The 17,875-nt window shown below is 40.9% G+C and overlaps 1 protein-coding gene across 4 annotated transcripts in view; it reads right to left on the reverse strand.

Moving 5' to 3' along the window:
- The window catches only part of LOC147240602 (CUB and sushi domain-containing protein 3-like), a 350,230-nt gene that overhangs the window by 26,823 nt on the left and 305,532 nt on the right, over positions 1 to 17,875 (reverse strand). For 3 of the 4 annotated variants that reach the window (XM_086194222.1, XM_086194218.1, XM_086194219.1), the window contains exons 47-57: positions 17,711 to 17,856; positions 13,257 to 13,337; positions 12,880 to 12,993; positions 12,272 to 12,460; positions 11,882 to 12,040; positions 9,879 to 10,067; positions 8,716 to 8,901; positions 8,040 to 8,234; positions 7,100 to 7,273; positions 3,736 to 3,909; positions 405 to 578 (exon numbers count right to left, since the gene is read on the reverse strand). In XM_086194222.1, coding sequence (XP_086050348.1) covers positions 405 to 578; positions 3,736 to 3,909; positions 7,100 to 7,273; positions 8,040 to 8,234; positions 8,716 to 8,901; positions 9,879 to 10,067; positions 11,882 to 12,040; positions 12,272 to 12,460; positions 12,880 to 12,993; positions 13,257 to 13,337; positions 17,711 to 17,856 — 1,781 coding nt within the window. The remainder of the gene's footprint in view (positions 1 to 404; positions 579 to 3,735; positions 3,910 to 7,099; positions 7,274 to 8,039; positions 8,235 to 8,715; positions 8,902 to 9,878; positions 10,068 to 11,881; positions 12,041 to 12,271; positions 12,461 to 12,879; positions 12,994 to 13,256; positions 13,338 to 17,710; positions 17,857 to 17,875) is intronic. The other variant, XM_086194221.1, reaches the window with a different exon arrangement.

The following is a 17,875-nucleotide window of genomic DNA, read 5'->3' on the forward strand; positions in this document are numbered from 1 at the left end:
GACACACACACAAATACACAAAAATAAAAAGAAGAATGTGTTATTTGGCATGAACCTGAGAGGGTCATTTCTCTTCCCCCTCTTCTTCATTTTGAGTTTATCGCAGCTCTGTAAAATAATATTGGGCTGCATTGAAAGGTTGAGTTGCCAGAGAAAGAGCTAATTTTAGGCTACACATACTGGGAAATGCTAAGAGGTGCTATGCTGGTTTATGCATCTTCCTAATGGTGCAGATTTTGGGGGAAAATCAGAATACAGGACTTGTTTTTTTATAGGATATTAGGGGGTTAAAAGATGACACAGACAACAAATGAAAAGGAGTAAATAATAATGGCGATTATGGTTAAAAAAAAGTTAAGGGGTAAATAAGGTTAGGGGTGAATACACTTAACTTTTCTCCCCACCTTTACACGTTGGGGGCGGGTGGCTCCACTGGCGGTTGGCCTGACACTGAGCACGTGCGGGCCCCTCCATTTCATAACCCCGATTACAGACAAAGCTGACCACGTCGTTCAGGTTGAAGCCGTTTCCAACTGTGCGACCATATATGGGACTTCCTGGGTGGCCGCAGCTTATCGCTATACATGGAAAGATTGTAAAGAATTAATGTTCGGTTAAAGGGCTTTTCCTTACTCTCACTACTTGAGCGAGTAAATTCATGGCACAGTAGAAGTCAAGAGCATTAGCGGCAGCAGCATGATGAAGAGAGAGTGGTGACTGAAGAGTTATTTGACACCTGGCAGTGATTCAGCTGGATATTTGTCTTGGGTGAGCGTTTTTGTAATCATATCCTGTAGTGCTATTTCAGCAATAGTTGCAGCTGCAGATGTGATTTAGATGCAACTATATTCCATAAACATTTTAGCTTTTCATAAGCCATTGCTGCATTTTCTCATCCAATTACAAAAATCCAATCCACCAAACTAGAGATGCAGAGCTCTCTGACTAGAAAAAACACCCAAAAGCTCACACACACACACACACACACACACACACACCTTTCCTCCTATTACTCATAGATATTCACAACCACATGGAGAGGAGCTGACAATTTAGTCTTGTCATTTAGAAACTATTATCCCTCGCCATCTTCAGCGTTAGTTTGGAGTGTCCTCTGTTTGGCATTGGGCATCATAATTATTCATCCTGTTATCTTACAGCTACTTAAAAGTTTGTATGTGTCACTTGTCCTCGTTGTGCTGACGACAGTCTTTTGATGTTTGTGTACACAGTTTACAATCTCAAACACACACACGCGTGCATACACACACACACACACACACACACAAACACACTCACACCTACGAGAGAAGAGGGAAGAGGAACTGCTTGTGTTTCTGTTTAATCACCAAGCAAATCTGAAACACTGGAGGAGAGGCAATAGGTGTATCTTTTATGTGTGTATGTTAGCCAGAAGAAGAAGGTGGAGGTATAAGGGATGTTACACATGGATGTAACAAACAGAAGAACAGGTATGACTGGCTGTCTTACCAGTAGCCATTGTTCTTTTGTACCACCTGTCATTGGTCACTCTGCTCTCATTTACTCTGTTTCTGAAGGCAAAAAGCACCTGAGGAGAGCGTTAAAAACTGCAGAATTGAATTTTTCTTTTTTTTTCCCACCAGCCTTTCCTTTTCCTAATGCAATACCAGCCGAGAGAGAGAGAGAGAGAGAGAGAGAGAGAGAGAGAGAGAGAGAGAGTGAACTGCAGGGGGAAGAGAAGACAAGAGAAGAGAGACAAAGAATCTTGGAGGTGAGGACAGCAGAGCAGAGACCACAGAAGAAGATGGGAGAGAGTGAGATGAAGACAAGGTTTTGTTTTTAGTTTATCAGTGAGAATCAGAAGTTTGCCGCTTGGATAAGATACAACTTTATCAGACACCGTCAGCATGCCCTATAGCTACACACACAGACACACACACACAGACACACTCACAGTCTCATCACCATTCTGTGTTTGTGTCTTTAAACAAGAGCCTCTCATCTCCATAATTACAGTATAATTTGGCTGTAAATGATTTCCCTCAATAACTCCTGCATGAATAACCTCAATAAGAGCAGCAGAGAGAAACCCACTGTCATCACCAGATACACACAAGCGCCCGACACATACATGCACAAAAACCCTCTTCATGATATCAAATCTCTGCACAAGACACTTCTCTTTTTTCCAGTCCTTCTAAACACACCGATAACACACCATGCCTTTTGTTTTTTAAAGCCTAAATCTAACAAACAGCACGTCTGTTTTCTGTAATTGTCTTGAGACGACGCTCATCATCAACACTTTAACTGTGCCTAAGAACACCACCGGGCTCACAGCAAGTGACCAAATTTTAGAGGATTGTCACAGTAGCCTGAACACAACTGAGCTTTTTGTTTTATCCTCGAGCGCACATATTTATCTTCCCCCCCCAGACCATTATGGCAGTCAGTCCCTTTAACTCAAACTGCTGGTGTGACTCTACAACCTCAGGACTGTTGGGCAAGTATCTCCAGAGTTGGTAATTTTCCCAAATTCAAAACCTCACACTGGATGCGTTCAGTATGAAATGACTCAAACAAAAGCTTTAATCTACATGATTTTAATTTGGATTTTATTTTTCACCCTTGATGGAACTTGACAGGGATTTATCAGCTCTACCAGACAAAAACCCTTGGCAGAGACTTTGCTGCTGCATTCAAACAATGTTACGGGGAGCGACATCGATTTATCACCCGTACTTTGTAAAAGTAATAAAATAAAACCTTTTTTTTTTTTCCTTTTGAAAGCAGCACATCAGTTTGACCCAGATGTGCGGCATCATATCACCTATTGGTACATAATTATATTCTATTTATTTACTACAAACTGCGAGTGTTTTCAATGATCAGAACCCATCCAAATGTACACACCTGTTCTATTCCATTAAATGTTATCATCTATTTGATTCTTACTAATTGATATACTTTAATTAATATACAGATAATGAGGTACATATTAAACTGCAGGCAATTGCTTGTCGCCTTACATGAAAATTACAATGCTGCACTGATCAAATGTGTCGCATTGAGATTTTCTCATGTAAGGCTTTTGCAGTTTTATGTATTGATTCTTCAAATCCACAGAATATAGATTATTCTAGCTCAGAATGAAAATAATGAGCTCCATACAACAAATTTCTTCTCTTTTCTTTCTTTTTTTTTCTTGAAATTTACACTTTTTCTACATTTTCTATCATCTTCCCATTGTCCTTACAAAGAATGTTCCTGAGGAAGTTTGGGGAAGTACATAGACGGGTGAGTGTATGACAGGGAGCTTAAAGGTCTGTGTGGTTTTACCACAGCATTTGGTTCACCCTGGTCCTACAATCTGTAGAAAATATGCATAAAAATGATGATGTGTGGGTGTTTAAAATACACAAGTATTTTATGAACAGATATAGGAAGCCATGCAGTCCACGGGTTGTCATGGAGACTGTCACAGTCTTGTTTTGGACTTCAATTTTGGTGTTTGAGGTTCGTTTCTTCCGTGTGTGTGTGTGTGTGTGTGTGTGTGTGTGTGTGTGTTCCTTAGCGTCTTCAGATGTTTTATTTTGAAAATCACTTCCCCCCCTGTTTTTTTGTTTGCTTTCTTCCTGTCCTTGTCCCTCCTTTTTGTGTGTTCACGTGTTTGTTTGGTACTCAGTCTAGGCTCCTACTGTATAAATGATTTACATTTATTTGGTTTTTTTTTAGTTGATCATTTTTCCTTACGTATGCAGATGGGCAGCTGTCCGGACCACTGGTTGTCTTGGAGACAGATTCGCACTGATGAGCCTATAAGTCGAAATCCAGGCAGACACTGGTACACAACTGTGTCACGGTAGCCGAAGTTCTCCCCGATGACCTGGCCGTTCAGGATGCCTTCTGGGATTCCACAGTGTCCCGCTGGGGCAGGAACAAAGACGTCAGACTTCTTAACTTGCTTCAACTATGCAATTGTAAATGGCACACTTGTAAATTTTGCATCAACTTCAGTCATGAAAGACAAACAACCAACGACAAAAGGAAAGTTTTCCTGGTTTACTTTGTCTCTACCCAGCTGGTTCCCTACATTGCCAGGCAATATTTGCTTTCAAGGAGGTTGAGACATCAGTGGACCAAACTGGATGAACGGTACGATATCTGTTAACTTCACTTTGAGGTGAAATACTTAGTTTGACCGACATTGCATTTGAAACCTAAATTTCAAAAGTATGGCTTCTATCTGATGTTTGCTACCAGCCAGATAATCTGTTAGTGTTTTGTTGTGACGGAGTGACAGAGAAAGCAACGACACAGCATACACTTACTGTACCCCTGAGAAGAGTCTGTGACTACTTTTTTTTTCAGAGATGTAAAGAACAAAATCAGCTGAGCAACTAGCTTGGGGTTATGTACACACCTCAAGGTTTCAACCTCTCTGTTGCTTAACAGGCGGTTTGTTGTGCGTGTGTGTGTGTGTGTGTGTGTGTGTGTGGTGCATTAAAACGCTCTGCTGAAACCTTTTGCAAGTGTGTAAAAAGAGGCAATTGCAGCTTGAAGGCAGGTTTATCCTGTATATGAGACATTTGGCTCAGAGCAAACACATCCGATGAAACATCAAAGTGGAGAGTGTAACAAGAAGACTATCTCCACAAAATATGACAGATTCGGTCACAAATCGAATCACCTTTCATTTACAACAAAGGCTCAGATGGTCAGTCGCTCCTACAGCATTTTCACTGCTGCGTCATTGCTTTCATTGCACAAACTCCAACAAAATCAAACTTTTAAAAGATGTATTTGGCCTTTTAAAGACGTGTTTGTGTAAAAAAAAACAAAAAACAAACTGGGGGCCTTTTCAAGCCCTCGTCAGATTCTGATTGATGCACAGAGCCAGTGAATTGTACTTTTAACCTTTGTGTTGTCTGGATGTCGACGACGAGCTTGTAAGGCCAAAAAGACTAAGCTTTAATTGATTACTCACAGGTCATAAATGAGATAATTTCACCACATTTGGTGTTACACCTTTTTAGTTCCCACTACCACAAGTTTCGTAGGGAGTTAAACACAATTTTGAACAAGGGGTCAAATTTGAGGGTGACACGGTGGTGCAGTGGTCAGCACTATCGCCACACAGCAAGAAGGTTCTGGGTTTGAGCCCCGGCATCTTTCTGTGTGGAGTCTCCATGTTCTCCCTGTTCCTGTGTGGGTTCTCTCTGGTACTCCAGCTTCCTCCCACAGTCCAAAGACGTCAAGAAGGGACGAGGCTGATTGATACTCTAAATTGACTGTAGGTGTGACTGTGAGCGTGAATGGTTGTCTGTCTCTGTGTGTTGGCCCTGCGATGGACTGGTGACCCGTCCAGGGGGAACCCCGCCTCTCGTGGAGGCTCCAGCCCCCCCCGCCACCCTTAACAGTATTAGCAGTAGAAAATAAAAGGGGTTGATGGAAGGATGGATGGGTCAAATTTGACCCAAGGACAACATGTGTTGTTGTTAGCAACAAGAAAACTTTTATTTTGATGTTCGCAATGAGTATTGAACTCAAGGGTTGCAACTTATTGAGGTTTATCACAGGGGAAAATATAAACACATCTCAGATGCCTTGTATTGTGGCATATGAGGTTGAATTCATCGTAACCTAATGTCAACCCATGTCAATACACTCACTGAAAAGTGACGAGCCAGAGTGACACAGGATTGACTCTTTAAATCATGTTAGCACTGTTGACCGTCCAGGTCCCTCAAGTTGATGGGCTTTCAGTTCAAAGCCTGAATTGATGTATTAGGTTCCAAATAGCATAACACAATTTAACAATTTATTCTGCAGCATGAAATATGCCATTAAACCCGACACGTATACATTTTGAAGCTATCTGAGTGTCTTAAAAATGGTTAATTCATTGTTGTTTTGTGTTGTTCGTTCACACCAAGCGTAACGTTAGCTTTGTGTTACTAGCAATCACGTTTATGCTTCGGAAATCAAAAAAGTGATGTTTTTTGTATGAAGTTTGTCTTGCAAAACGAAACATGTAAATATTGTGACACATGTAAATATACATGTGTGTTTGCACACGTTTGAAAGAATTCGAAAATGCCATTGGTTGAGGGAACATGTGGCGATGCTAAGATCTGGATTGGACCACAAAGTATGTCATCCCGACGGTGCTTCCTACCAATCATCTCTGTTCATTCCTGATATACTGAAGACAGCCTGATCACACGCATATTCTTACAACTTCTGCATTCGAGCCTAAATAATAGTCAGCGTATTAAAAACAAGTTATCAGAGTTTCAACTTCATAACTACCATTCAATAAATAATAGAAAAACATTAAGAGTCGAATAGAATAAAACACTTTGAAGTGTAGTCTGGCTTTTTTCAGCAGGCAGGAGAGGGAAATCACAAAGCACAAAAGGGAGCTTTTCTTCAAAGAGGAATGGATGTCTTCTTTTTTCCCTGATACATTTATCTTTTTATTAGTTTGTTTGAGATTTGGAGTTCGGCTATAAGGGGGTAATTTTTTTATCATATCACCTATGATGGAAAAAATAACTGTACAGATCTTCTCGTTCACAAATAAAAATCAAGCACGCTCAAGTCGGTTTTGTTTTGAAGGGTGAAAGTTATTGAATGAAAATATTGCTTATAGCACTTCTGAAGAACACCTACTCAGTCAAGGTTAAAATTGAACTATTTCATTTAAATTGCATCTCTTAGCCTCACAGAAAAGGATTCTGGGTAGTTCTGGGGAAGCATCATGTCATGTGTTACCCTCCAGCTTGCATGGTAACAGCGGCTATTTTTTCCTCCAATTAATAAAAACACTGAAGACGAACTAATTGCAGAAGCTTTTATCGCAATAGGTTTGCTTGTGAGGTGGATAAGGGCAGAGGAAGCAACTGTGAAACCAGTCAGGGGGTGTAGGGCATCTACCTACTTTTGATAGCTGTCCTCATTAGACTGACATGAAAAATCACACCTTTCAAACTCCCCCTAATGGAAGAGGTGTGGATGTGTGTGTGTTAACAGGCAGTATATGTCAAAAACCTTGACATCTCCTGATTACTCATTCTCATTTAATATACTCCAATATATATGTCTTGAAACATACCTAAACACCGTGTTTCTGTTCCGCTCCAAAGCCCAGATGACAGGCACTCCCTGACAGCTGACCCCACCAGCATGAAGCCAGCATCACAGGTAAAGATGGCTGTAGCGCCAAATGATGTCTGAGTACCAATCTTCTTCCCGTTGGGAGGAGATGGCAGCTCACCGCAGGAGATAACTGAAACACACAGTGAGACGCATGCAATTGAGAAGCAGTTGTGCATCAATTTAGCTCCCAAGTTCATTTGAGAAGCTGCTAGAGCTCATTGAGGGGAGCTACACCAGCACTGGCAGACTCCATCCATCCATTTTCTATGGCGCCTGCCCATAAAGGGTTGTGGGGGCAGACTCTTTATCATACATATATCATGCTCTATTTTTACCCCCCCCCCCAAAAAAAAAACAAGGCCAGTGAAGGAAAAAAGAAAACAAAAAAGAATGAATTCACAAATGTCAGTGTAGTCTTAAAGGAAAAATAGCACTCATTCAAAATGTCAAAGAATCCCCAGGGAACTTGCTTAAAAATGTCGAGGCGACTCTTTCATGCTGTAAAATACGCTGGAAGAAGGTATGAAAAGAGAAAGTTTTACTTTATCTGGAACTCGTTCAACATTAGACTTAAAAAAAGATGTTAATAAGCACATGAAAGCACCAGCACTTCTCCACCCCGTTGAAAACAGACTCCATCAGCTCCACTCACCTTTATTTTGTTCATTTTTACAAAAGTTATGGCTTGAACATGGTATGTTTTTGTTTTTTTTGTTGTTGTTTTTTTTGGCAGGTTATCATTTCCATCGAGGTTCTGTGAGCTGAGTAAAAACTAAAAGATGATGTCACAAAGTCGCTGATTGGTTCAAGAGAATCATCACATCATCATCACATGACTGCGTGTTCCAATTAAAACTCTTAATATTGTTTTTCAGCCGTCGCTAAATGTCACTCACCCTGACAGTGAGGCCTCTCGTTCCTCCAGCTCCACACACCGTTGGGCAAACACTGGATGTGGGCGGGGCCTAATCTGTAGTATCCCGGGTCACAGGTGAAAACGATGCGGGTTCTGTATTCATAGTGTGAGCCATTAACAATCCTCCAGCGGCCGTGCTCCAGAGAGAAGGACCCGATGCTTGGACACACCACCACTACGCACGTACACACACACACACACACACACACACACACACACACACACACACACACACACACACACACACAAAATGAAACCTACTCAATATTTAAAAACACAATCACCATTTTAAAATACCATCATATAATGGAGAGCCTGCTGAGATGGGGCCAAGCTGCTGTAAAATAAATCTCTGATGCATAATGACTACTCATAATTTAAATACAGTGTGTCATCCAAAAAAAAACACAAAAAAAACAAGCCTGTCACTCATAGACATAATTATTTAGTTGCCTAGACATAAACTCACTTGGTGGGAGATTATTTAATCATCACTGATTAAACAATAAAAAGTATATAATATTTTCTTTGATACATCTCTGACTGAAGCAATTGGCATTTCACAGCAGGCTCTTTTTCACTTTCATGGAAGTTTTTGCGGCTGTTTTCTCCTATGTACAGTGTTCACATTCCGCTGCTGTCTTGGTTTAACTAACCTGAACATCGTGGTATCTTATTGTGGTTGCTCCATGTGCCATCAGGCTGACAGATGGCTGACGTCACCTCTTTACTGGAGAGTCTGTATCCGTCGTTACAAAAATAGGAAACTCTTGTTCCGACAGAGTAGTCGGCTGTTAAAACACCGCCATTTATCGGAGCTTTGGGTGGGCCACAGGAGACAGCTTGGGGAGGACAGATACACATTGGTTGAGATGCAAATAGACTAAGTTATCCTAAATCAAAAATATACCATCCTCTGAACAGGCTTCTGGTGCACTGCATCTGTTATTACTGTTGAAAATAACATTCATTAAACTTTCTGTCAATACCAGCCTTCCAACTACATCCAACATGAGATGAGATCTTTAGCTCACATGCAGCAGCACATTCCTCAACGTTCAGGAAACTTAATGGACTCGATTCCTGAACGTTGAGGAAAAAAAACGGGACCGAAATGAGAGTTTTTCACCACCTACAGTAAAGTTGTGCCACAAAAAAAGGTTGTGTGTACTAAGAATTCTGAGCAATAAGTTGTTCAAACCTATTATCTTTTATTCTGATAACACAGTTCAATCGAAATGTTAATAACCAGTGACAAGGCGGTCATGTGATTAGCAGACTATAACAAAAAGTAAAGAAACTGATTTTGGAAGATGGATTAAAAAAAAAAAAAAAAGGCAGCTCTTGTTCTGACATAGTCGTCGAGGTAAAATTACAAGGACCGAATAAGCTGGAGGACTGTTCTGGGCCATTGGCAGGATTTAGCCATTTGCTCTATTTTTTACTCCTTGGCAGACGGATGCGGTTTAAAACATGAACGCTTCCTATGTATCATTCCACTGGTATCGTGCAAGTGCATGTGTATAACTGGTGAATATATTCAACATTCATCATATAATCATGTGAGTGAAAAAAATAGACAGAAGACTGGAAACTGTGGGACCCTTGACTAACTTCCTATGTAACCTATGATAAAACCAAGGTGCGTGATGTAATGAACGGCTCACTTCAAACATCATCATTGACGCATACGCAGCAAATAAAACTTAGAATCCTTTGTTGAATTTTTTTGCCAAGAAATATCTTCAAAAAGTTCCAGTATAAACAGGATATTAATGACATTTTTTAATAAGAAATCAACATCCAATAACACACACACCTTGACATGCAGGTACAGGAGAGTCCCAGCTATGGTAGCCGAGTGACGTGCGGCGACAGGTTGCAGTGGCGTTGCCTATGAGATGGTAACCACGGTCGCAAGCCCATCGCACAACGCTGTTAACATGGCCGCCGGTCTGAGAGGAGATGGAGCCGTGGAGGGGGGAGTCTGGGGTGGAGCAGTACAGGGCTGAGGTGGAGGAAACAGCAAAAAAAAAAAAAAAAGATTTTCAAGGACTACACCAATAATGAGGCAGGAAGAAGTAGTCAGTGATGTCACGATGGGCGTTGTACCACATGACCATTACTGCTCTGTATTCTAACCACAGTACTGAAAACGCAACATAGCAGGAAGAGAGGTGAAAAGTATTTTTTGCAAAGTTTTAATTCCAGAGATTATAAACGCTGAAAAAGTAATGTGTGCAATCGGAGGTCTGAACACATTAATGGAAGATAACCGACAGACACTGCTACACTGCACTGCTCTAGGCAGAACTGTTCAGCCCTCCAGGCAAATAAAATGACAGAATCTGCATAGAACTGCGTGATTAATGGATGCAGCGCGTTTGGAAAAACTAATACCTCATTGTACTGAGGGTAATGTGATGAGGCAACACCATTGTAGGCTGTTTTTTTTTTATGTATTAAAGAAATAAATCAGTGGTTAAAAAAAATCAATATGGACTCTTAAGCTGATGATGTTTGTGGGGAAGCGTAAAAAAATTTTTGGAGCACATAAATAATCCTGCTGAAAATCTGGAGCTGCATGCAAGGTTAGATTGGTTGCGCAGAACCAATGGAGCGATGTCTTCAGAGTGACATTTCAGTGACGAGCGGCAGTCGTGTTTCTGTGAATTCTTTCCTACAAGCAACACGAGCATTAGAGGATATTTTTGGTTCAGGAATTCAGATTGAAAACAACAACAACAACAACAAAAGTCCTTATTCAGCTCACACTGGCCATTAACGCAGCCCCCCTCAAACCTTCTAGTCTGTTAAAAAAAAGAAAGTATTCACAACTGTCTCCTAAAGGCACTTTATTCTGATTGACCAACTTCATCCCTCTTATTTTCAACACTTTCCAACATAAAAAAAAAATCACTCTTTTTTTTGGAGAGAGATACTAAACAACCTCTAAAAACTTTAAGAGTTGTCCTTAACAGAGCGGTCAGTGATGGGGGGGTGGAGGGGGCATCCCTCTGTTTTGTGGGCATGCTGTGCTGGGAGCAGATGACCATATAAAAACATCTGTGAGCAGTTTCACAGCTGCCCCAACCCTTTTACACACAGGGATTACTCTTCATACCGGATTATTTTAAACTTTCAACCATGTTTAATATAAACACCTATATTTTAGAAATACATGACAGAAAATAAGGATAAACCATGCCCTTTAATAATCAGTGCAGATGCTCACATTAATCACAGCTGCTACATAAGGCTACCGAGTGGAGGCGTCATGGGAAGCTATTCTCTAATTACATGTGGTATAATTCATCATACAGAACCAGTGGACATTTAAAGGTTAAAGAAGGCACCTAAATATGAAGAGGATAAGCAAAGTTAACAGGTAAGTAATATCTCTCCCGCCTTTACTGTCTAAAAAGAAAAGAAAAAAGCCCCTTGAATAATGCACTCAAGCCCCATTACCAAAGTAAATGTCCTTAATGCCCAACAGTCTAAAGTTATATTCAGCATGGCCAGGGGCAAGACAGTCTGAGAGCTAAGCTTCCTGTAAAACAGCATCTGTGCTCATCACGCTTTCCTTGGAAGAATTAAGAAATAAACCCAGTCTACAATTCAGCAGACTGCTTAGGAGACAGACAGAAATGAGATGGAAAAGTTTAACAATATTATTTTCCTTTCAAAAGCACAAATTGAGTAACTTTTTTCCTTTTGCTTACTCAACTTCTCCCTCTGTCCTTCTGTCTGCCTCTTTCCTTCTGTCCTTATTTCCATGCAGTATAATGAGAAGTAGTAGTATAATAAAGTTGGGATACATACTTTGGTACTCACCAACATAACGAATTTTGAAGCCCCTCTTGTTAGTGCCATGGTCTGAGGACCACCGAACCAGGAACTGGTGACCAGAGGTTGTGAGGTTAAAGGGTGTTGGAAGGTCGCCGCTCAGTGTTGCCAAAGTTGGACTGTTGGCCGTGGGACCTAAGAGTCATCCAGACAAAACACCGCAAGATAAGTGATTTGAACAATAAAAATAAACATATTTATTCTCTCTTTTTTTAAATTTTAGTACTTTGCATCTTGTAATAGTTTCTGTTTCCCTGTGGAGATGATTTAATCCTTCCTTCCAGTGAGAGTGTGTTCACATGTGGTTGGAATACATCATAACTGAAGTCTGTCTTCAAGATGGGTGTGTGTTTGTGTTCTTTTTACCATCAAAAATTTCCAACACGTCAAACTCTCTCTCAGTGTGGAAACTTTCAAAGGTGATGGTGACGTTGTATCCTTTCTCGACTGTAACGCTCCACGAGCACATCTGGAGATTGGGGTAGCTTTCTGGCCAACCGGGACTCAGGATGACGCCAGATGAGTCATAGCGCACGTCATGGGCAGGACATTGGACTAAGAGCAGAAAATAAAGGCAGAAGAATGTGAAATAAGTTCATACTGACTATGTTCACGTGTACATAAATATTCTGACATCCAACATTTTCTGATATCCTTAACCTGAATACTGTCATAGTCTGAGCATCAGATTAAATGAGAACTCTTTTGTTCAGTTCGACAAGTTACTGTTTTTTTTTTCCTTTTTTTCCTGTCTTTTGCAACATTTTTTCAACACAAACCGCTTGTGGCATCCTGCTCAAGTGTTCAAAATTAAATAATTAGCAAGAACGAATTTAATACACCAAGATTACAGCAGGACAAATGGTTGAAAAATGTGGAAAGTGTCAGCTGATGTCACAGTCAGCCCTTCATTTAAATATTGTGTAATTTACAATGAATGCATTAGTAGTTTTATTAATTATGAATACACGCACCTTGGCACATTGGAGGTGATGCATCCATCTGTAGTCTTTCACCCAAGCGACAGGTTAGAATCTCACTGCCGACCAATGAGAATCCAGGATGACAGCGGTACCTAATGATGTCACCTAGAGGCCCAGAATTAACATGTTTAGAAAGCAAAGCAAAGGCGAGTGAGAGGAAACAATGTTGCCGGTGTCAAAGCAGGACTGAAATGTGATTAAGTGCATTTACTAAAAGACTTTAATCCAGTACAGTAAAGTTTTAGAGTCTTCCATGGACCTACGGAAGAGACAATCACTGCTTGGTTGACAACTGAAAAGTTTTCCCATCTCATTTGCGGCCTCCATCAAAGTGACACGTCTAGAGGCACGACACACAGACATCTCACCTATCTCCAGCTCGCCATCCTCCATCAGCATGTCAGCATTGGGCACGTCTGGAGGAGGCTGGCAAACCCTTAATTGGTAGGCTAGGAGAGGAGGACACAGCAGAGGAGAGGAGAGAGGTCAGGAGGAGACGCAATATAGAAGAATATTCGAGGAGAAGCATTCCAAATCTAAGCTGGAGAGAAAAATGTTGGGTAGCATTAGAAATCGCACATTATTTTCCCATATCCTATTATTTAATCTTAATTTTCAGGAAGATGGCAGGGTCAGCAATATGCAGTTTTTTAAAAAAAAAAAAAGCAGGCTACACAAATACAGCACTGTCTTGAATCATAAAAAGGAATAGACTTTGCTGCTACTGGCCTGAAAGGCTGTAATCGATATTACTGCATGACCATAGATCACTCACTAACAGAGAGAGAGAGAGAGAGAGAAAGAGAGAGAGAAGTGAGGGGAGGACTAAGAGAGAGAGCTGAGGGCTATAAGTCACGATGAAATTGACTATGAAAATGAGACATGCCAATAGTATCTGCTGCTCTCATGCATATCAAAGCCCTGTGGTTTGTGTATGTGTGCATCTACATGTCTCCGTAATCGTGTTTGTGTGTGGATGCAAAGATATCGGTGTGTGTTTATGTGTGTGTGTGTGTGTGTGAGTGTGAGGGGGAGAGAATTAGAGAGAGAGAGCGAGAGAGAGCGAGAGAAAGCGAGGATCACCGTGAGCAGCCATTGATCTCTCTAATCTCCAAGACCATTTTTATAGCTACTTCCACATTCATGTCACATCAGGGTTCTCAATCTCACGTCCATGACAACGTTATCCACCAGTCAACCGTTCTCAGGACAACAACAAAAGATAAACATCCCCAAAACAACAGACCGTAGCTTCCTTTGGGGTTTATCAGGGATAAAAGTGCACTCCAGACCTGTTTAGATGCCACTCTGTCAAGGGCACTGAAGAAACACACCTTATTGTTCAAGAAAATCCTGCTGTAGAAGGAGTTGTGATGATTCCTTCAGTTATTAACAACTTAAAATAAAAAAAAGAGGTGCCAAAATAATGCAAACAATCTACCCCCCCCTTTGCTCTTATCCATCTTCCTCGTCACTCCCTGCTGAACATCCTCCAACAAAGCAGAACAGAGAGCTGAATCCATCAGATGGTACTGTTCCTGTGCAAGTGTGACAGCTGACAGTTAAAACCTGCCAACTGAAATTCATTAACAACATGTCATCCATCTCAAAATAGGAAAGCCTGCACACACAAAAAAACCTAAAAACAACAACAACAAAAAACCCCAACTTGACATGCTTTCACTAAAGACCAATGCACAGAAACTTTTGAAAAGATACAAATATAGGTTGTTCGGAGATACGAGTGTGTGTGTGTGTGTGTGTGTGTGTCATGTGAAGGATAAAAACAGTAAAGAAAGTTCAATTGATGTGAAGCTGTTCTGTCAAATTAAAACTTAATACCAAAGGGGACTTTTTGAGGAGCACCAGGAACAGCAGAGGCTGCAGGATTTATTTCTTTTATAGCCGGTGAAAACAGCACGCGTCCATAAATCTGAGGTTTTCCTTGAAGAAAAAAAACTAACAAATAAACAAACTGACTCATTCATTCTTATCTTGGTGATGAAGGGTAACATTTGGAGTATTAGGAGAAGAAAAATCTACTCTCCACTGTTACTCAGTGATGTGTGTGTGCGTGTGTGCGTGTGTGTGCGCGCGCCCGCGTATTAATTGTTACAGCATGCTCCCATGTTCTCTGCTCGTCAAACTCAATCACTCCTTTACTCCTCCTCAGGTGGATGAAGAAACGTGCCACAGGGCCATCCTTAGAAGAGGATGGACCGGATTTGGAGAACCTTCCGTTTACCTTTAAAAGACGTAGGAGGTGTAGCGTTGTGTTTTCTATTCTGAACATCAGATTTCATTTGATTTTTTTTCTATCCTTTTGTCTTTTTATCTCCTCATGTTTTTATTCTCCCTCCCCATGTGTCTTGTAAGAATGCTTCAGGAACCCTTTCACATCTGTACTAGACCCAGGAGCCTTTCACCAAAATTCAAAGTAAATCTATTTGTGTCTATTGCAGATGCGCTCAGCTTTTGACATTAATATGTGACATGATGAATTATGAATAAATCTTAATATTGGTTGGATAACGGGCTCAATAAATGTCAGACTTTGTAGCAGATGAGCGTTTGATTTTCTAATTTACGACGAACGGCCGCTGCAACTTTATCATTTGCAACAAGTCGACACTAAAAAAATGAGTGACCAACAATGCAGTGTCCTATCCATCCAAACTGAGGCCTTGTTAGGTCTATGCAGAGAAAACAAATATAGGGTTAAGGCAAGATTATGGTCGGTGCTAAAACACAAACTGGATCTTGGTCACACATCATTTAAAGGCCGACTGTTCCCAAGGCTGCACTCTTCACACTGGGGCTGCTGTCCCAGTTTGGTGGTCGTAGCGTCGAGTGTTCCTATTACTACTGGGATCACTCTGGATTTTACCGTCTGCATCTGATGGAGTTCTTCCCCCAGTCCCTGGTAGTTTCAGATTGTAGCAACAAACAAAAAACACAGGGCATGACCTGACCTTCTAGAGAACCCAAGAAAAGAAGGAAGAATGTTCACTGAAGAGGTTAGTCAAAAAATATTGCTTCACGGAAAGGCTTGGAAACAGAGTTTGAGTTAATGGAGACAGAAAAAACAGATCGGTATTCTTTATTGAGTTGAAAATATTATTAGGCCTGTGTGTCTTGAAAGAGCATAAGTGGAGCTAAATGTTTTCATATTCCAGTAGATCGATGCCGACCAAAGTGTCTGAAGATTGATGTTTGCAGGCAGTCAGGTGAAAGAGAGACGATTGGGGAGGTTTTCATCTTAAATAGCAGTTGAAAAGAAAAGGAAATCTAAGTGCACTGAAGAGCCACAACCAAAGATTGAAATGGAATGAAAAAATGAAAGGCGTTGACATAGTGAAGGAGCAGCTAAGGACCTGCAAAAATGCAATCTCCTCAACTCTATGGAGGGAAGAAGTGTATGTGTATGCGTGTGTGTGTGATAGAGAGAGAGGGATAGACAGTAGCAGAAACACTTCTATACAGCAGCTAACAAACTTACGATTGAACAAACCTTCAAATGTGGTTTCAGTTACACAAAAACTCTGATTTATCTCTGTTACAGGATGAGTTTTCAGCAGGACCCTAACGATTAAAGTAACACTGAGCTAAGCAACAGCAGCCTCTGCTGGCAAAAGTAGTAATTACCATACGCTGGAACATTTAATTCTGTTGATATGTCAGAGGGTAGATGACTGCACTTCTGTAACATAATGTGAAGGAGAAAATCAGATTTGAACATAAGCCTCATAAATATCGGGAGAAATCGAGGCGAATGCACTGGGACTCCTCCATTATCCCAACTTAACTATTGCTAAGCCCCGCCCATGAAAGTATATTCGTCAATCACAGTTCAGAGCTGAAAGCCAATACACTCGGGCATCCTGAACTCAGAACATCATTGACAAGCATCAGTTATTGTGACTTGCATCTGGTTTTACTTTATAAGTTAAAAATGACCCACACAGGATTAATGCAAAGTTACGAGGCATCCTGAGACCCAAATGTCTGGTGGATTAAACCGTGCAGGAGGTCACACCATCAACTCAGCGGTCTCCAAATGTTGTGTAGAACCTTGAGTAATAATCCCCTTACAAATAATGCTTTTGAGGTGAAAAGGCTGCCTAAAAACTTGCCTGAATATTGAATATAACTGAATATATTATCTATCTTTTCAAACAAATTAAAGCAATGCCAAGCTACCACTCAACACCACATGGCAAGAGTGAAAAGAGTCGCAAAAGAAAAATGATCCAAACAGCATAAGTCTCCCAGGACAGGATATCTACCTGAGACATACTTTTGGTCACTCTGAACAAGTGAGTCACACCATACAGTCTTCACTCAATTGCTAGCAATAGTGAGAATAATGACATTTGTTGTGCACACACAAAGACAACATTCCACTGAGACGTTGAATATGACCGGAGAAAGCCTTTCAACACAGCTGTGAATATGAATACAAATAGCACCGCTTATATGATTATGTGAATATCATTTGGATGTGACAAAGAAGCCAGCTTGACTCAGATAATAAAAGCTCAAACTTCATGAGTCAGGATGACACAAAGGCGGTGTGTCTGAAACAAACTTAATGAGGATGAAGTTGAGGAGTCCAACACAACAAACAGATCGATTCCATTGCTGCAGCAACAACTAATGGAGGCATTATAGTTTTACAACAAAACCCCCATGAAAATAAAGCCCACTGCAGAGAAAACAACGAATGAGAAAGACATTTGCAACCCAAGTAGCAGGAATAAAAGGAGATGTTTTCACTGAGACAGCAGATTGATATCAGCACCGGCTTGATAAAGTAGCTTACCATGGTAACTCAAGACGAAGAAGCCAGCTCCGGAGAAATCCGAGTGGAATTTGATGAGAATGATGTTGGAGGTTGAGTAGACGGACTCCAGAGCTGTGTTGCCACTAAACTGGCCAATCTGAGGAGATGACTGATCTGGACCATCCCTGCAGAGAAAGACACGCA

The sequence above is a fragment of the Aulostomus chinensis genome, chromosome 22, assembly GCF_037954235.1.
Source record: "Aulostomus chinensis isolate RoL2024-O1b breed Wild chromosome 22, RoL_Achi_v1.0, whole genome shotgun sequence".
NCBI classification, from domain to species: domain Eukaryota; kingdom Metazoa; phylum Chordata; class Actinopteri; order Syngnathiformes; family Aulostomidae; genus Aulostomus; species Aulostomus chinensis.